This window comes from Blennius ocellaris, assembly GCF_963422515.1.
Source record: "Blennius ocellaris genome assembly, chromosome: 14".
NCBI classification, from domain to species: domain Eukaryota; kingdom Metazoa; phylum Chordata; class Actinopteri; order Blenniiformes; family Blenniidae; genus Blennius; species Blennius ocellaris.
In genome coordinates, this window is record NC_137663.1 from 22,493,480 (window position 1) to 22,513,977 (window position 20,498).

The window sequence follows — 20,498 nt, forward strand, 5'->3', positions numbered from 1 at the left end:
ACGTCACAAGAGCGACGCGAGCCGTTTTGTAGTTTTTAATGAAACGAATGAAATATTTTAAAAATCACCGGAAACAATTGAATTAAGTGACCATCTGTAAAATATTGTAGGAATTGGCTGTAAAATATTCCAGGAATATAAGATTTCTGCATGTATTTTCCAGCAGGCTGGATTATTGTAACGGTGTGTTTATAGGTCTTGGTAAAAACAAAAATGTCTCAGTCAGCTGCAGCTCATCCAGAGGACTCTATTCTTTTTAATCAGATTATCTTTTATGATGTGCAAATCAAATTGTAACAATAATGTCAAATCTCCAAAAGAAGCTTACGCAAACGAATAGAAATCAATGATGAGGAAAGCTACTCAAAACAAAGTTGAACAAATTGAAAACAGGTTTCATTTTATTGGTCAAATGTTCAAAAATGTGACAAATAAGCCATACTGTATCATGGGCAATGCCTTTAGAGTGGAATATTTTGTAATTGATTCAAAAACTGTGATTACACTGAGTAAATAAATCTCAGATGCAAAAATAAACAAAAACAAACGTATCTACAAGAGTATTAACAAAAAGAATTTCTAAATATCAACAGTGTTATTCAACTTTTACATCCCTGCACACAAATGGTATCAAACAAAATGTGATATAAGACAATAAGACAACACTTTTTCCAATTATTATTACATGTAAGTTCCACTACAGGTCCGGGAAATAAGTTGGGGTGATTTCAAAACAAATCTACAACTGTGAGTGTCAAAACAGAATCTGTTATAATGCTCTAAATCAATATTATGAAAGATGTTAGATGAAATGAATATGGCTTCAGTACAGTTCGGCAGTGAGCAGTGGAGGAGTAAACACATCACCAAGTAAGAGATAATCTCTGAGGAACGGACTGTTTACTGTTTAAAAAAAAAAAAAAAAGTGTATTTGAACGGAGGCAAAAATGACCACTGGGAAGAACCACGCCACACTGTTCATCGATCGTTCAATATCCTCACTTCAGCAAGGAAAGATGAAATCTGTCATCTTGTTAATAACGTTAGAAAACAAACCATGGCGTCACCAAACCGGCCTTTCCTTTTGATAAAAAGGTGAAAGAAACAAAAAGGCACTTAAGTTTCTGCAGTGGCTGCGAGACAAGAGGTTTGAGTAGACCTAGTTCTTCATCGTCGTATACAAAGTGACTAATATCTGAAAAATGAATGTAAAAATATCTCAAAAGTTGACAAACCGCTGATGTAAAAGGTTTATAAACAAGTGTATTAGTATCATTAGTGCAGCATCATATGATGTGCAGACTGCGGGAATGCCTAATCCTACAATGTGACATGCATAGTGTACGTTTGCAACGATATGCTGGACTCCCGTAGGTCGGTTACAGACAGTAGCTGGCATACAAGCCGAAGTGTAAAAAAAAGAAAAAGTAAGCACATTCTGCAGGTTTGCATGCTGAGGAGAATACGATTCCACGCTTATGTCAAAGGTGGACAGACGTTCAAGTGGAAGGCGGTTTTATAGAGACAAGGACCCTCTTTCATGGCCGTTCAAGTGAGGTGGGATTTGTGCAGCAAAATCAGAACCTGCATATATTAGTGGCATCAGGGTAAAGTTCAGAGACACACCCAGAAGACTCGGCCAGGTCGGGCGTTAAGGTAGCACACTGGGCTGCAGCATGTCGGACAGACGTGCAGATTCAAGCAGCGTGGTTAATGGTTTTGTTCAAGGCCACATGCAAAGAGGAGTCACTGCCCACTCAAAGATACAGTATGCTATATTGTCAGTCAGAAAGATGCTAAAACAAACTCAAGGAGGACCAATCCATCGTTGCAAGTCCCCCAATAATAAGTGAACCTGCTCGCCGAACATTCCCACTTTGTCCCACAAGGTATTGCAGTGAGTCACTTTACCGTCTTTCTTACCTTCAGTACAAGAACAGAAGAAATAGAAGCATCGGATTTTCACACAACAGACAAGAAATTGGATGAGGGCTGCAGTTCAGAGGAATAGTGACTCACTGCTGCCACCCTGTGTACAAACGTGTAATTACTTATATACTGCACCTTTAAAAATGTCACCTCCAGATATGTTGATTCATGTTGCATGACATTAGGTTTATCTCATAGACTAGGAAGTTTATACCATCAATACTTTACTCTTCATTAAACATCCTAAAAACTGTACAATCGCAAGCTGACATCGAAAACATGTCAATTACAGTTGTATCTTCAAACTTATGTCTGAATAAAGAAGTGCCAATGAAATTGACGAGCCAGTTATTAGTTTTAGTGCCGGAAGATACACATATAGAGCTGCATCGGTATTCTTTTGCTAATCAGGTCTTGGTACATGGTACTAAATTTGGAAGATTGTCTTCACATATAACATGCCAACAGGATAGACCAATATGGCAGGGGAATTCCAAGGTTGACTGTTCAGTTTAGTCATAATTCAACTTTAATGAGTCCAAATCAGACCTAACATTGTGGACTTCTCCTGGCAGCATTCATTAGGACATCCAGTAAAATCTTCTGTAAATTTCAACTTTTGGATTACATTTGAACTATTCGGCTTTTGTAACTATGAAGAGCAACGAAATTCATCAAAGAGGGACGTGCTGCCTCCTTTCTCTCCATGACGACGTGACGGTTGCCGTGTCTAAATCTTAAATTCACATACTCACAAGAAACCTCCACAACACAGCCAAGGTGCGCCCATACGGATCTCGTTCTTCAATCGGTAACGGTCTGAAGAGGCGTCGCCTCCCTTTTCATGAGAAGAAGGCACTGGCATTTTGAAAAAGCAGACCAGAGAGCGTGAGCCTTCACATCGCCCCCTGAAACTGTTTGTCATGCTGACTGGAAGGAGGTGGCGGTGGCAACTTCTGCACTTACGAGGAGGAGCGACGACACAGGGACCGATTGCAACACTCTCGATGTTCAAATCCCCAATAAGGTAAAAAGAGGTAATGCAGTGCTCGTACTGCTTTGAGGTGTCACATGTTCGCTTCGTAGTGGTAAAGTCGCTGCGGGACGTGCATGCAGCAGTCACCGTTTGAGGATTTCTCTAAGGCATGTCTCAGACTTATGAAAGAAATCCATCATGGATGCAAGGCCGTCTATTGAATAGCCCATTCAATTCAACCTCGGAAGCATAACTGATAAATCACTTTGTGTTTCACATTACTGTCCTCTCTTAATATACACAACGTCAGAAGATAAATAGTCTTGCTCACACTTGCATACCTCTCACTTGGTCCTTTACATGTACATATATTAGCAGATAAACGTCTCGATTCCTTTTTTTTTGTTTGTTGTTTTTTTTTTTAAATCTCTGTAAATGTTCAGATTTGGTCTTGGAGAGGAACGGGTCCGAGCACATCAGCGACTTTAACCCTGCTCCAAACTCTCTGTCACTTGCACAGCCGAGTAGGTGGGTACAGTCGCCTGCCGTGAGAAGAACGACGCAGCTCTTTTCGGCTTTAAGCGTTTGATTTCCTTTCCTGAAACGAAAAAACCCCCCAAAACAGACAAAGAAGATAATCATTACTTTGCACAAGATGATGCCGGGACAAACGTTTCATCAGCCTCTGCAGAATTCACAGAGATTGACCCGACGGCCACAGTAAGGGACCGGCGGGACTCACCGTTGTCCACGTAGCTGATGGTGTTGAGCGAGTGGACTCGGCTGCACACGACACTCCCTTGCCTGTGCAGCATCCCGCGCCGCCCCCCTCGTCCGTTCTTCTTGTTGCCCTCTGGCCCGGCGGGCTGCGGGGACTGGTTCGCGTCGCCGTCCGTCTCGGCCACAGCTCCCCCTTCGGACGCAGACTTCAGCTCCACGCAGAACTCAATAAAGCCGCTCATCAGCTCAGCCTGAGGGGAAAGACAAAAAAAAAAACATTAGGTCTGACCGTTGTTAACTGTGTGTGAACTATAATGTACTTTTTAATGGCATCTCAGAGAACCTCTGGGTACATTAGGTTCACATTGTCATCTTTGGATTACAGCCTGGTGCGATTATGCTCCCAGCCTCTGTCATTATGTAACGCCTCTTCACCGTACAGCCGCTCAGACGGGCTCAACGAGCAGCCGTTAAGCGGGGGACATAAAAATGTGAGCACAAAGCTATTATTGATATTTTCCAGGATTTGACAACAGTATGAAGTGTTGCTCCGCCGAAGGATCAAATGAGCACAACAGCAGCACCTCATAGTGAAAAACCTTTTGAAGCAGCAGGTGCAGTGCGGCTCCCCGGAGGAGCACGTACATCCTCCCTCCTTAATGAACACACTTGAAAAGACTTCAGGGTTCAGACGGCAAGGCAACGCTTCAACGAAGACCCGGGAGATGATTTTCTTTTGATTTCACCGCTTTCTTTCTTACCTGCTTCGAGTAGATTTTCAGCAACTTGTTGACGGGGGTGCCGTCCTCCTCCCCGTCGAACTCCAGCCACAGAATGTGCGAGTCCCCCTCCTCCTCGGGGTAGCTGTGGTCCCAGGAGAGCTCGCTGAAACGCAGACCCAGCAGCACATGCTGCAGGACGGGGAAATAAAGAGGAGATCACTGCGGAGAACTCGGTGGTTATTTATACACAAACACAGTGAGACACGGAGCACGTGCTACACGTACTTCTAAAATGCAGTTTAATTCTGGTGTGGACTAAAGCAACTGCGTTTTGTCCATCTTATATACGTACGGTACGAATGCCCAATTAGGAATAGTAGCCACACAGTGGAGCACTGGTTAACACAATCTTGATTTACTACAAGTATATTTCATTTTAATCAGAAAGTTTTAAAGCCAGGTACATTTAGCCTATGAAAATTTGTTTGTTTTTGCACTGCATCAATAAAAAAAAAAAAAAAAAGAATAACTAAGGACACTCAAACTTACATATAGTCACATTTACACATAATCACATATAGCCATAAAAGTATAAGTTATAAAATTAAAAATACATGGAATAAAGCATAGTCTGTCTGCATTCAGCGACTTAAAAGAGAAAAGGCCTCCTACTCAGTGGAGGTGAGCAGTATTATCTATTATTCATCTATATGAAGGTGGCATTTAGTTTGCAGATGCATTTTGGTTCACTTGCATTAAAATAAAAATAGAGAAAAAGGGAAAATGTATGGAAACATCCTCATAAAGAACCGACCTTGATAATCCAGGGCTCACCTTCTCTTTCGCATCCATTACATACACTCCTTCTAGGCAGATCCCCACGTTCACGGCTTTGCGTTTCCCCCGCTGCAGGAGCCCCTGGGCCGGCTTGTCAATCTCTCCAAAAAAGAAACCGCACCTGTTTGTGTATTTGATGTCAGTCGGACCCTGAAAAGAGATTTTCCAACTATGTCCATAATGAGTCGAGCTGCGTAAACGCGCTCCTACCCGTAGTAAGGCAGAGTGTGACATGTGCTGAGGTACTGGTGTAGGAGCTGTGTGGGCTCGGGTGAGCTTCCTGCAGACGTGCTGATCTTCCTGTACTCGCCCAGGAGGTTCTGCTCCAGCCCGGCGTTCCTGCTCGACTTGCCCCGCAGCGTGGAGAACAGCCCTCCGCTCCCCATGACCACGTGAGCAGGCAGATAGGAGGACAGCTTTTTCTCCCTGCAGAAAACAGAAGCGTTTAGGGTTCAGAGTGTCATGATTCACGAGGTGTGTCCGCCTTTCTTTTCTTTTTCTAAATTACTGCTTTAAAACACTGTTTTCCTTTGCTCCCAGACACCCTAAACAGTTTGTCTCATGTCAAGTAGAACTTTTTGTTAAATGCCAGACGCCTGAATGTTTTTCACATTATGAGAAAGCAATAAAAAAATGTTGTCGAGTTCAGATTTATTGATAATGTACTATCATGCAAACAGGCTTAAATAGATGACGTAAACATAACATTCAAACACATGTACAACAGTATAACCTAACAAGTACAAAGTATCTTTAGAAATATCTGACCACATGTAAACCAGGCAGCCTGTCATGTCTGCCAGTGAGGACCTACAGTAAAATGTATTGTGTTATAACACAGTGCTGCACAGACTCTGTAAAGTATCTTTAACTTTTTATTACTTCACTCTCAGCAGCAGTTCAAATAACATTCTGCAGAAAAAGAAAAAGGCACATTTCCCAAACGAGAGGCTCTTCTGACAAATGTCCTTTTGTGCATTCCTGGTCTCACAGACCCACAAATAATTAGAAAACACACAGTATAAGTATTATCAAGCTAAAAAAAAAAAAAAAAAAAAAAAGATCACACGAAAGCCTTCTTAACACAAAAGGACGCTGTTGACCTTTTTTTCGCAAACGCCTGTGGATTTCCATCAAATTGCGACATGTTGTGGCTGATTGTGCTGAAGCACTCAAGAGCTGCTCCCCGTCTGATGCCCTTTACAGAGCTGGATTGAGGCATGTGAGCTGGGTGGCGCTTTCTTTTCTCGCTCTCGTTTTTTTTTTTTTAAAGTGCTAACATTTTTCCGGTACATTAAGCTGCAGTGAGGCTTTTTTTTTTTGGTGTTTTTTTTTTGTTCCCCCCTCAACACTTCACAAAATGATGGACAGCAGAATCACAAAGTACTTCTCCATTTTTAGCTGTGGCGGGGTCACGAGAACACTTCAGCCACTGCTGGAGTCACGAAACAGAAAGACGAAGAGGATCGTGCAGAGATAAACCTGGACTTATTTTTATCATCTAAAAGTGAGCGTTACTATTCCAAAGAAATGTCAAACAACTGATTAATTTTTTATATCAGCGTATGTGTGTATATTTATTACATAATGACATTTAACTCATTTATTCAAATGAGTAATGTAAAGTTTTCGGAAATGCATTTACAACATGTTTTCACAGACTGGTTGGTGCCTCTGTCAGTTAGCAAGGAAGCTAAATTCAGCAGGCTATGGGGATAATGAGACACACCTGAATCGTCACCATTATCATCTGTGTAAACTTACCTTACGGAGGTGGTGAACTGTTGGTTGTCCAGAGCCGTTCCCTCTTCAAGAGCAACAGTCATGGCTCCCAGACCGTTCCAGTGCTCGGGGTCACAGGGGTACCGCCCCGCGAGGATGTTATTCCGGGCCTCCTCGTAAAGGAGCCGCAACACTCCCTCGTCATCGATCTGCTCAGGAGACAGACGGTGACAATAACCGACCAACAACTCACAGATTATAGCAATCTTATAAAATGTTGACAACCTGTGACTGAGACTTTACAAAGTTTGGTTTAAACTGAACTGTACATCACCTACCTCCACCCCAAGTGTGATCAGGATATGTTTTATTATTCTTTTCCAACAATCCAGAATCAGGAATCTTGTTGTTTTTTTTATACCCTGTAGTTTGTACAGGGTATGTAGTATTTATGTGAAGGGGAAAAGCTCAGTATGGATGTAGACGGAGAATGTGGACGTAGTCCAGACATTTCCCCTCCATGGGAATCTACAAACTTTTATTTTGATGCAGCACTGGGAAGCTCATTTTCAGCTGCATTTCTATTGGCTGCTCACAGCTTCGGCTGATGGCTGCGTTCACGCTGTGCAATGTAGTGAGACTGCAGCCATAAATCTCAGGCCATCCACGACAATCTGTCTCCCTTTCTGACATAAAACCAGATGATTTTAAACCACAAAGATACTCTCATCATGATTTCTTTTCCTTTGTCTAAAACTGCCATAATTATAGAGTAAATATGAGCCTTTAGTAATTTTTTCTAGCTCAATTGACTTGGATTTGATTTAATGACTGTATTTGAAACATCAACAATGTTCAGTCTATTCTTTAATATATTTCATTTGCAGCTGCGTGCCAACCACTTTATAATGGGTTTTTATAAAAGGACTTTCACCAGATTGCAGATCCCCTGTGAAGCCAGCAAATCACCGAATCTCACTTTCAAAAAGCTCTCATTATAAACAATGCTCTCTCTCCTGACTTTCAAAGTCCTCATGAGAAGTACTCTGTGCTTTGTGAGTCAGCAGCTTTCCAAACATTGGACCCTTGATACCCGGTGATGGATTATGCTGTCTTCATAATTCACTCATTTGTAGGATTAATGAATGCCCCTGCAGATCTAATAATACCTGCAGCTCTTTGGACTTGGGATAAAACACGTTGCGTCGGTACTGGAGACACGGTTCATCTGAGGAAAAAGCAGAGTGCAATGATGATACATTAGTGTCTGTGTTTTTCAGTCCCATCGTCCAAAGTGGATGAATGTGGGTAGAGAGAGACAACTGGAGTGTCCTCCAACACACCGCGTTCGGGCTTTCAGTCCTGCTTGTTATGTGGACTCGACTCCACAACAACAGCAAAAAAAACACACAACATCTTAAGTGATTATACTTGACCTCTGGGATACATTTTTGTTTAATTGGGAGTATGTTGTCCACAGGTCACAGTGTCTTTGACGCCGTTGGAAGAATGTGGGTGTTTCACAAGCAAAATTATAGAGAAAAGAAAAGAACATGATGCCAGACTGTGAGTCAGCGTCTCACACCTCCTTTCCAACTTCTTACTAATGTGTCCTGGCTTTCAAAATCTACAAAACGATAATCTTATATAATAGATATAATATATAATATTCAACCTGAGTCACAGCAAGAATAATGTTGGTAATGATTTCTGATTTGATAAGTGTTTTAATGGTATTTAATCTTCTGATGTGATACTGTTTCTATCAGACGTCTGACCAATCACTTGATCAATTAAACACATTCTGGCATTAAAGGTGTTTTCACTGATATTTATTATATGTATTTGATTTTAATGCTGTGGTAAGGATTATGGAAGAAAAAACTGTTTGTGAAGGTTTTAATAAAGACTTGCAGTTGACCGTCATCCATAAATCATTCCATAGCTTTATTAGATTATAATCCACCATCGGATGAGAATAAAAGCCTCACTGATGCATGTTTGTTTTGTTTTGGATTGCTTCAGTGATGAAAAAAGATTCAGAAAGAGGTTACATATTTCTTAGCAGGGAAATATTCACTATGATACAGTGAAGTAGCTTGGGTCGTTCCATTTTTTTCATATTTAAATTATTTTTTTTGCTTATTATACTGTATTGCTGCATCTGTATTCTGAAACATAACAGAAAACTGAAACTAAGAATTAATGTGTCTGTGTCCAGAGAGTTAGAATGAAATACATGCTGAAAATCACCAGCAGCACTGTAAATGACAAATGGCCATCTGACATTTCCTAGTAAACCAACAGCAATGTTATCACAAATATAATCATAACACTGGCAATTGCTTTTACGTAACTGTCGGACTTTATAAGGAAATATTCCAAACACACCCAAAGGCACATTTCGGCCTTATTTAACTCAACTGTATAACTGTAGGTTTCATCAGCGGTTGACGTAATAAATACTCGAGTCACACCATCCTTGTATTTCATGTTTTAATTTCACTTTTAAGCTGTAATTTGACATAAGCCAAGACGGGCTTCTCTTTTCACAGCCTTGCCTGGAAGAAGTGAATACAGAAGAATGATTGGCACTAAAGTGGAGTCTTAACGGTGCACGGTAACTCAGCGTCATCCAGGCTAATCTCTCACCTTGTGAAATGTCTTCCTCTGAAGCTTCAGTGAAGCGATACAGCAGGTCCTGCCACTGTCGGCACAACTTGTACGGCTGATGCCTCGCTTTCAGCTGCAGCTCTAAGAAAAAAAACAGCAATACATTTACATGTGCTATTTATTTTGTGCATCAGGGCTGTAGGAGATTAAGTAAACATGTGATGTGCAAGAATGTCCAGCTTTGTGATTACAATAATACTATCCAATCCAGAAATGAAAACGCTGTGTTCTTCATAATCTTTTGTCATTTTCCTGTTCAGGGGTCAGTTTCATCAATTTCTTTAAATCCTGCATGTCCTCCCTCACTGCATCTGCTCACCGGCCTTCTTCTTCTCGGTCACTAATGCTGCACTGCCATGACACTTCAACGACTAGACTAAACATGTACTCAAGTACATGATGTGAATGTCGATCTGTTCTGGGATATGTACTTCTAAATGATACTTCCTTTCTTTTTCTGCAAATCTCAAAGTGGGCTGCATTTCATTTATCATCATGTCCAGTCACAGTCATTCAGAAGGAGAGGAATTGTTGACCTTTTCGTCAGATTTTATAGTCACTTTTCCTTTACGTTTGTGCTTTTGTGCCTCTGACGTGTGTCTGTTGCCACTAGGTTTAATGTTAAATAACTCAAATGAGTTATGATCTGGTTTCTGAGGTTTTACTTCAAAATTGACTGGTAATAACTATGCCTTTTGTGTTCCTGTTTCGATCTCATCTGCACAGCTTCTGTCTCGAAACTCTAGAGACTCGCTGAAACTGCAAATAGTAGCTCTTCTCCCAGACTTTTCTCGCCCACATTTTGACTCCTTCCTGCCATTGTGACATTCGCTAAGCTCTCGCTCCATGGATTTTGTGACCTCAGCCACTCCGATCTATATAGAAACAGGCATCAGGGCGTCATCCGATTGGCCGAGCATGAACAGAGTAGCACAATTCAGTACTTTGCAATATCTATATTGGACACTTTGACATCACGATGGCCAGAAATGATGATATATTGTTCAGACATATTATGAAACAAGTGGTGTTTCACTTGATGAGCAATGTTCTCACCGAGCAGTGGGGAAGAGAGCCAGAAGGCAAAAGCATCCTGAGCAGAGTCAGGGATATGAAGGGCCTCTCGAACGCTGCGACCGAGCTCCTGCACCGTCACGCTGCCCAGCCCCTCCACGGATAAGTGCACTGCGCTGTCTCCAAACAAGTACACAAGCACGTCCTGAGCTGTGGGAAACAAAAACAATGTCACTCTATATGGTACCAAGTGAAAGAGCACGGCAAAGAAAGGGGTTGTTGAAACGTACGACGGGAAAGTGTTGCAGAGGAAGCAACGCTTCCTCTTTGTGAGTGGTCGTCCGATGAGTCTGGAGGAAAACTGTAATCGTCTCCTTCCATTTCTAATTTGAAACACAAAGAAGAAAGCTGAATCAGTCAACACATCAGCGGGTGTGAGCACAGCAACATCCTGGACAGACAGAATGAGATGGTAAAATCTAATGAGGGAGAGAATAAAACATCCAGAATAGAGTGAGCTGGAATATGATACTTACCCTTTAAGAGATAGTTGCCAGGTTTGCAGCTCCCACATAAATGCTAAACGTGCAACTGGGAGATCTGGTTTGTAATTCCCTTCAGGCAATACTTAACTGTGCTTAAACCTCCTACACTAAGGTGATCAAAGTTTTCTTTGTCCAGACATGTTCTCCATTCACGTCCTATATGGGACTTTATTGTTAATCCATAGGGAAGCCTGATTTCTATCGTTTCTACAGTACTCTGTAGCATGTGATGCAAGATGAGTATAGTTGGGAGGATTCTTTTATTTATTGTGAAGCTAGGCCTAGTGTCCTTCTTTTATTTGTTTTTGAGAGACAAAACATGGAAGTGTTCTAACCTGAACTGGGTGATTTGTGACTTAGGTCCCACAAAGATCATGATGATTGACATACAATGCAGTCTGTCAGCTTGCAACTTTAACTGCTTGATTCATTACTGAGAAAAACAACAAATCATTCAAATCTGTCCAATCTAAAGGTTGTTGACTGCACTAAGAATGACGTGTTTAGCCATAATCCAGAACAAACGTTTCAAGACGTGTGGAAAAACTGGTATTGATCAAGGTTGCACAGTCATCAAGCACACTAGTTCCAGGTTATCTGCAGCTGAGGAGAGCAACCAAACATATATAGCCAGCAATAATAGGAATTACATTCAAGGAAAAGACAGACATGAAATATGTGTGGGATTACATGAAGAAAGAAGAAGACAAAACAATCAAACCCTTCCGTAAAGAGGTTGTGTGTGTACTGAGAAGTCCTAGTCACACAAAATAAGGAAAACAAATCAAATAATGGAGAGACACCAGTAAGCAATCTTACATTGCAGCATAACCATAACAGTCTACAAACAAACAAAAAAATGTGTCTACAATCAGTTGACTGACATACATTATGTTTGAGTCAAATTATTGCGAATATCCACTGTTTATCAAGTCCTACATAAAAATATATTTTGGACCTGGGATGCTGGCTGCTTCTCAGACTCTGGAAAATATTTGTAAACAAAATGTATAGCTAGTATGATAATTGGCAGACAGACCAGTGATGAAAACAAACAGCAGCTTACCCACTGCCAAGTGACCCTCTTTAAGAGTAAACAGACATTAGCAGCAGAAGGAAGTGAACATTACACTTTCCTCAGTCATGTTTTGATGTAGTTCTGGATTCAATGCGACCCAGAAGGAAAGATCCTGTACAATCACACCTTCTGAGAGTAAACCTGGTCTCACCCTGCTGAACTTCAGGCGCTTGTCAAAGCCACTGTGAGGAAATGTGACAGGGTATTTATTCAGGGAACAACCAGACCGAATCGTCTCAGGGCCCGTGGGGCGGTCATGAGTCGTCTCCCACAGATTGTTGTCCTTTAGGTGTCCAGACACAACAAGCAGCGGACACACTATCCTGGGCAACACGTCAATTCAATTAGCCGACGCTAGCTGCCCCCTCCTTCTCAGTGGAAATCTTGCTCGCGCCAAACGTCACTGGGGGTATTTTTAGACACATAAATACATATTATTTATCAGCTTGATGGAAACTATTTATTCGCCCACTTGTGCTCCCTCCTCCCCCGTTAGCTAACTTTCGGTGTTTTGTTCAACGGTCCGATACACTGTCGCACAGAAGAAAACCACAACTTAAGGAAACAATATATCATATTCACCTAATTGTCGCTTCTCGGCCGCTTCCCTCCACTTGCCACGGCACCTCTAGATATGATAAATGAGTAAATAGAGTAAGAAAGCGGATCAACAGTACTGTGTTATCTCCCTGACTACAGCTAGCCAGCGCTCGACTAGCTTTCCGGGCAGCTGCAACAGTTACCGTGTGTGCGGCGCCGGATGATCCGAGTCCTGTTAATCACTCGTCTTTCGTGGGTGTGACAGTCTTTCTGGAAGATATCGAAACGTCACAAAAGACGCTTTCTTCAATACAACAATTATAAATGCATACCAAAACTATTACTACGAGATTCTTGAGATGTAATAATTCAAAATTTGTTTTAGCCTTCATACTGAAGACGATTCACTTCCATCTGGATAAAAAAGATCCAATCCCCAAAACGACTCGAAAAAAGTATTCATACGTCAGTGAGCGCGTAAACATATCACGTGATTTTGACGTAGATCCAGCTGGAATTTCGACTCTTAAAGAAACATGAGCTAAAAAAAAATTCTAATGAGATGAGAAAAATATATACAGCCCATCCATTTAAAAATGATGACTGTCAAACCGTTACACGTATGTACTTTGTGTAAAATCTCTCAAGTAATAATGCTTCAATTTAATAAATGTATTTATTGAAAACTCCTTTAGTAAATAAGTCAAGTCTTTTGTCAATGAAGCATTAATACATCAAAGCTAAAATAAAAATAAAAAATAAAAAAACGCACATCCATTGATACTATTAATACTATTGATTTAGTATTAAAATATTCAAGTAAGATAACTAGTCTTTTTCATGTCTTTCCAAAAGCTGATCATCCCCGAGTTTATGTAACAAGTCATTGCACATATATTTATTCACAATAGGGTTTTCAAAGTGTGGGAGGACAAATCCCCTCTCGCTTCAACAACAATGTGCCCCCAGAACTCTCAGATTGCACAAGCTTAGTAGTAATGTTTGGCTGAATGCTCTTCCTTACCTCTTCATATGGTTTCTGCTCCTGTTCAAACAATTAATTATATGATTTTATACAAAATTTAGTAATGTAAACTTGGGTAAAATCTTCCCACTGACCACAAAGTCTTTCATGAAGTCCACCCGGTGTCATGCATGGGAAGCTCATCCCACACGTTGAAAACTTCTATTCTCCTCAAAACAGATTACAGCCAAAGCTAAAATATTAGTAATAATATAATTAGTTGAGCTGAGAGAAATACAGTAAACCCTCATGGAAACAGAATTTATTGCACATACACCATTACATTGCACAGTCTGTGTACCTCCTCTATTCTAAGCGTTCATCAAAACATTTCTTAACACGCAGCCATTTGCAAGTATTGTTTATCCACTGATATGTCACTTTTCAATGACAAAACTGAATGTTTTTCAAAGTGCAGTGACCAAAGTTTAAAGAAATAAAGGAGTCCATGAGAAACTGAAGAACATTGACATTGTCCACTTAATTAAATCAGAAAATGTCACCACTTTGGACTGTGGTGGCATTTTTATGATGCTATCTCAGTTTAATAATCTTTGGAAGCACATTTCTCTCTGCAGCGCTCATCCACCGGATGCAGGTGTATAACTGCAGGAGCAGCAGGTTGCGTATTAACCAATGTGATTAGCAGCTTTATCAAAAGGGGTCACAGCAGAGGACATACTTGATGGCTTTCACTGCATTACTGACATCGATTAATCAATCTTCTTAATCCGATTCCTTTCACTGACTCGGAGAGGAGAGGCAAGGAGAAAGATGCGTCCCGGAGCACCTGTTTTTGGAGGGACATATATGAAGTGTGCACCTGAACCGCACTGCGTTCACATCCAGGCAGAAAAAGGGACTCCACTCCAAGAGACGTTTTGTAACTTCAAACTTTAATAAGTCCTCAGTTCTTTTGTGCCATAGTCTTGTTGCACAGCTGAGCATTTTGCCTCGTGCCACTCTACAATCAGCATTATATCTTGGTTTTTGAAGGACCAAAACTTTGTTTTGAACACTGTCTCATCAGTTACTGTTTATCCAGGTGAATCTTTTTCTTCTTAATTTTTTTAAACGTCTGACACCGCCAAGTATTATGAGAATGCAGTGTGCATCACACTCAAAAGCAATGGAATGAGATTGTAAACAAAAATATCATCAATAACCTGGAAGGTAAAACCAATGATTACCTCAAAAGAAAAGTGCTCATTTATGATTCGTGTGAATGAAGATATAATGACAAGTACCTCAAAAACAGAAGTTAGGATGGGTTTAGCAGTGCTTTTGGGGGTGTCAGAGATATACCAACGTAAAATCAAATGTAAAAGTTGAGTATTGTATGTATATTTTTACATTAACAGACGTGGTCGTCTGAAATTTTAAAAAAATCACTAACCCTAAATTTATGAAATTAATAGAAATGTATCATTTGTGTTCACTTCTTAAATTGAAATCATGCATTAGTTGCCCTCTTTGTGTAAAAATTATTTACATGTAAGTTCATTTGTCGAGGTTTTATGCGGGGGTGGTGGCTGCTCCTTCAGGACTTCCCTCCCCCACGCCGTTTTTAATCAGGAGAAACTTCAGCAAGGGGTCGAGGTACTCCATGATGGTCTCTTTCACGCCTTTCTCCAGCAGGTAGCCCTCAGTCTCGATCTCTGTGTTCTCCTTCCCTGCCACGGCCTCCATGGCGGTCTGGAGGAACCGCAAGCTCACCAGCACGGAGCCCTGAGAAAGAGGAAGGTGGAGTGTGATGAAGGTGCCTGATGGGTAAATGTGGTTTCCAGACAGGGACCACTAAAAGTAAAGTTATGGGTATTCTCGAAACATAACAAGTGAATGAGAGATTAATAGATTTAAGAATCAGATAACCAAAGTAAAGGATGTTCAATGTCTCGTTTCATGATCAGAGACTATCCATCTCCCGAAAATCAACATGTCGCCACCATTTCTGTCTGAAATCAACATAAAACCTCATGCTCTACCTGCAAGATGAAGATCGACAGGACTCCAGCGCCAATGGTGTTCATCAGGCCCATGTAGTAGTGGACCAGGGCCTCTCGGCAGCCGTGGAGGTAAATGTTGAGCTCCTCCGTTTGGTAGTCGTAGTTATAGTGAGCGGAGTTGTTGGTGAGCTGATACTGGATGCACGGTCTGGGAGAGCTGGGGTTACAACAGCTGAACGGGACTCCATCCACCAAGTAGCGGCCGTCCACGTTGCTCTTGATGCGGCTGAAGAAAAACAAGTGGAAAATCACTCGCGGGGGGTTTCGAAATGAATTTCCGAGAGAAACTGTGAAATGTCCATCCACTTACTCTTTCACTTCTTTAGAGTTGAAATCCAGGTAGCGGTTGCTGATCCACTGCACCTCGAACCAGTCCCTGAAGTCGTTGTTTCCACAGCACTGGAAATCCATCTGCAGGCGGTCGATGTTCTGCTTCTGGAAGCAGCGGCCCGGGGTGTCGGTGTCCTTGTAGAAGCGGATGCCGTTCCTCAGCCCGGCCTTGAGGGAAGACTCCAGACTCCCTTTCATCGCGTAGCTCATGATGACCGCCAACAGCATGAGGACGGTGAAGAAGCAGGAGACGGCGAAGTAGGGCTTCAAGAAGTTCTTCCAGCGAGGAAATCTCCCGGCGTCCAGCGCGTCCTGACAGATCTTCGACGCAAAGTAGTTGATGCCCAAGGAGGCCAGGCCAACAATCATGAGGGTGTTGGGCACAATATGTATGTCTGAGTTGTCCATTACCTAGAAGTAAGACACAAAACAGTATAAAGGCGATTAGTCACAGTTGTTTGCAGTATTACACAGTGTTGCTTTTAAAATTGAAGCACTCAATAAATATATAAAGATATATCATATTTGGAGAAAATATCATAATACTGAAGTATTCAAGCAGTTTTTAGTGCTTTCAAAACAAAATGCGTGGTTGTTGGACGTGTAGAAAATAATCACATTGAACTCTCCTGGCGTTAAATTTAAGTTTTTCAGTTTTACATTTTTACACCTCACGCATAACATCAAGATCTCAAAGAGGTGAAAAGGGACGTTTTCTGACTATTATAATAAACTAAACATGACGTCCATCACAAAACATTTGAAAAGCTCCCAGTTCAAAACAGCTGAGCTTTAACTGTGTTGCTCAGGTGAAATCACCAAAACTGTATCTCACAATGAGAAGCTGAGCACGTCTACTTAATAAGTCCAAAAAAAAAATGATCTCATAGGAAACATGTTTTAAAAAAAAAACTTTGAATTGTAAATAATCACAATGAAGATATAAGTTCGTATCGTACATGTAGTTACACTCACTTTACCAGAAATCCATCATGAAAAGCAATATGGGTTCATAGAAATGCAGCATGACTACATTTGTGCATAGATCATTTATTTTTTAAGTTTTATTTGATGTAAATGGTCAAACTGTCAGATAATTTCCACCAGAAAATGAAATGCGAATAATTAAGCACAGGACATGTTGGTTTCTTGAAAATGGAAAGTTGCCCTGACAACCTTGAGGGATTAGGATGATTAAAAGTGACAGAGCTCAGTTTATGAAATGATGACTCAGGATTTAAAGTGGGTCACAGGTATATTTACTTCTTGCTGATCTACAATTAACAAGGTGGATTTCCATCCGATTATATCCTTACGAGACAGTTTGGGTCCTTTTTGATGTTTCCGCCCAAATTATTGGTGTAAATAGTTTGAAAGAGATAGTAAGAGAAGGCATCTGTCAATTTTATTGGCTCAAACTATAGTGTTTATTCAGTAGTGTGTATATGTGAGAATGTTGAATACAGTCACTTATTGTTGCATTCTGCTTTGTTTGTAATTATCACAACAAAAAAACAGTTTGAAGTTAGCAGATTTCCACCGAGTAAGTACACAGTTATCAGATATTCTTTCTGTAAATGTGAAATTATGAACACAATTTAAAAAAAAATAAATAAAAGGAAGACTTGGAGTACCTCTGCCCTCCTGCGGAGCTCCGTCTTCAGGACGCACCCCAGGGTGAAGGTCGTGGCCCCGGCGACTGTGGCACACCAGGAGAGGAGCCACAGTCCCTGGGCCAGCTTCACCCTTTTCTGGAAGGGGAACTTCATCTTCATCACCACCATGGTTGCAGCGAGGAGGTCCGAGCTGGCCGGGGGAAGAGGGGAAGGAGAGCGACGAGGTGACGAGGGGGGATGCTGTGCTGTGTCTGTGAGAGAGGACGACAGGTGAGAGGCTGGACTCCAGAGGCTTCGCCAGGGAAGTGGCAGAGGTGGAACACGACTCGGAACTCGGAAAACAGACCGAGCGGAAACAGGCAGAGCAACGTGAAAATGTATTCAAAAATGAATTGTGATTGAAGAAGGGAAAAAAAAAGTTAGCGTAGAAAGCTTTGAATAAAATCCTTTAAAAGTGACACGTCAAAAGCTTAACAGTTTGCGTGGTGCAGCTCAGATTATAAAGATATAAGTGAGTCAAATTTCACCTTATTTGGGCTCCCCAAAAGGTCCAGAAAAAAGTCCAGCTCTCCCCACCGACCACTGTGCACCTTCCAGTGTGCCACACAGTGGATTTGGCACACTGGATTTGGCAAACCTGGCCGCCGGGAGCATCTTACCACTAATTCCTACCTATCCTCTTAAACTGGGCCGCAGATCCAGGCCACTGTCTGCTCAGCACCCATCACTCATGTGAAGGGACACGCATGACAAACCAAATTGAAGCTGACAGGGGGATGAATATGATTAGTGTACAAGTTATTATTTGTTGAACTTGATCACATTAATTCAAAGCAACAATCTTCTCCAGTTTCTTCTCACAGTACAAAAACTCCATAGACAAATTGGACAAATACATTTTCTGCCAAATGATGGATTTCTATATTTCACCTTATTTGTTGAATGGAGAGTAAAAGGAAATCATTCACAACAAAATTATTTGCAACACAAGACAGCAGACTAATCACAGTGATGAAATGTTTCCCCTGACAGAATGTGCCGCGGCAGAGAGATTAAGTTGTGAATATCTGATAACACTTGTGAGGAGCTGAGAGGGATAAATATAACCGTCTGGTTCGCAGGTCCTGATCGTAATGTTGGCCTGTCTGCAGACTGTATGAATGTTTCAGGCTCAAATAGGAGATGCCATCATGTCACCTCCAGTTTTTATAAAGGTCAGAATCCTGTGAGCAGTTTTACGTAGCGCCAATGGCACTTAGGTCAACTGATAAATACTCCCATTTATAGCCCAGGATTATAAACAAAGTAGGATCTCCATGCGCTGTCCAAGAACAAATCATCTTCACTTTTCATATTTAAATTGCTTCTCAGATTAGATTGTGTTTTTCTAAGTCTAGATCATCAAGTATGCCTTTTTTATGTGCTAGATTTCTCACTGCTGCATCACACTTTATCAACATAAAATTATATTATTTTTAGTTCTTTAAAAATGTTTTGGATGTTTTTTGTTTTTTTTGGGGGGGGGGGTGGAAAAACTAAATAATCCAAAGAAAAGCAACTCAGACAGATTGATTGATTCTGTCATTTAAGCCTGTTTATGTGCACATAGCTTTGTTATTGTTGTGTTGCTGTAGCATATTAGAGCTGTCAGCACTGTGGGTTTTAGACTCATTCACCTTTTAGGTTCAGCGGAGGTTAGGAAGGGAGGGAGGAAGACGCTCTATAATCCGAATCTTAGATGAAGTTACATCAGTGAGTAGGAAGGAGAAGATGCTCTGTAATCTGGAGGTCAGTGGTTCCACAAATAAATTAATGAAGCAATGGAAGGAACAAAATAGCTGAAACAAAAAGTCTTATTTCCCATGAGGTGCTCTTTCTCCAGTAAACAGGAGCTCAGTACAACAGTAACCATTGAAAAGGCAGCTTTGACTAATGCACATAAATGAATTAGTGAGAGAGTGAGAGAGAGCGAGAGAGCGAGAGAGCGAGAGAGTGAGAGAGAGAGAGAGAGAGAGAGAGAGAGAGAGAGAGAAGCCCATGTATCGAGGACAAAAGCAATTCTTTCTGGAAATTGTTGTTTTGTGGTTCTAAATCTTTAAAAAAAAAAAAAAATCGCATTCAACCCAGAAAAACTGGATAATCAATAAAAAGTGTGTCATAAAGAACTCGAATTTGAAATATATTTTAGCCATGTTCACAAAAAACAATACAAAACAAATAACACTCAATTGTGTAATTCTTCAGCCGAAAGGGTGGAGGTTGAAGAAAAGCTTAAATATACCAACCCCGTCACAACAAAACAAGGTTCACTACATAATATCACCTAAAGAAAATTATTTAACTTATATTACTATTTATTACAATATACATTCAATATATATTTTGCACAAGTTTCATATATACAGTTTATGCATTCAAATCAAGCATATACATATGTACATACATACACATGAATGTGAGATGTAATTAATATTATATTTACAACACAAATTTCAATTAAATATAGAGTGTCAATATTTAAATTAATAAAACCTTGTATTAAGTTTATTACGTATTCATAAATTGTATCCCATTATATGCATATTATATATTGTTGCTGTCCAAGGTAAAATTTTTGCTTTTCTTTCTTATACTTACTAACGATGCAATTAAGTGAAATCATTGAAACTCATTTTTTTAATAATATTCATTATATCTTATGACAAACCCCCAAGTTCTCGTGTTTTCTTTTTGTTTGAGCAAATTCAGAACAAAGGTGGATCAGAA

The 20,498-nt window shown here is 40.7% G+C and overlaps 2 protein-coding genes across 3 annotated transcripts; both read right to left on the reverse strand.

Moving 5' to 3' along the window:
• Positions 1 to 374: 374 nt before the first annotated feature.
• frmd8 (FERM domain containing 8) lies at positions 375 to 12,931 on the reverse strand. 2 transcript variants are annotated; one of them, XM_080508750.1, is made up of 11 exons: positions 12,799 to 12,931; positions 10,884 to 10,976; positions 10,636 to 10,803; positions 9,559 to 9,660; positions 8,076 to 8,134; positions 6,949 to 7,115; positions 5,395 to 5,610; positions 5,182 to 5,305; positions 4,387 to 4,536; positions 3,648 to 3,876; positions 375 to 3,503 (listed from the first exon to the last, which is right to left on the reverse strand). In XM_080508750.1, the coding sequence occupies exons 2-11, from the start codon at positions 10,972 to 10,974 to the stop codon at positions 3,391 to 3,393; spliced, it is 1,419 nt and encodes a 472-aa protein (XP_080364876.1). In that variant the 5' UTR covers positions 10,975 to 10,976; positions 12,799 to 12,931; the 3' UTR covers positions 375 to 3,390. The 2 variants fall into 2 exon arrangements, with proteins under 2 accessions (XP_080364876.1, XP_080364877.1); XM_080508751.1 differs by lacking the exon at positions 12,799 to 12,931 and adding an exon at positions 12,368 to 12,483.
• Positions 12,932 to 15,295: 2,364 nt separating this feature from the next.
• Positions 15,296 to 17,900, reverse strand: rom1a (retinal outer segment membrane protein 1a; the record flags this gene model as incomplete). The annotated part of the gene is made up of 4 exons (XM_080509038.1): positions 15,296 to 15,508; positions 15,766 to 16,012; positions 16,097 to 16,527; positions 17,751 to 17,900. The coding sequence occupies 4 exons, from the start codon at positions 17,898 to 17,900 to the stop codon at positions 15,296 to 15,298; spliced, it is 1,041 nt and encodes a 346-aa protein (XP_080365164.1).
• Positions 17,901 to 20,498: the final 2,598 nt, after the last annotated feature.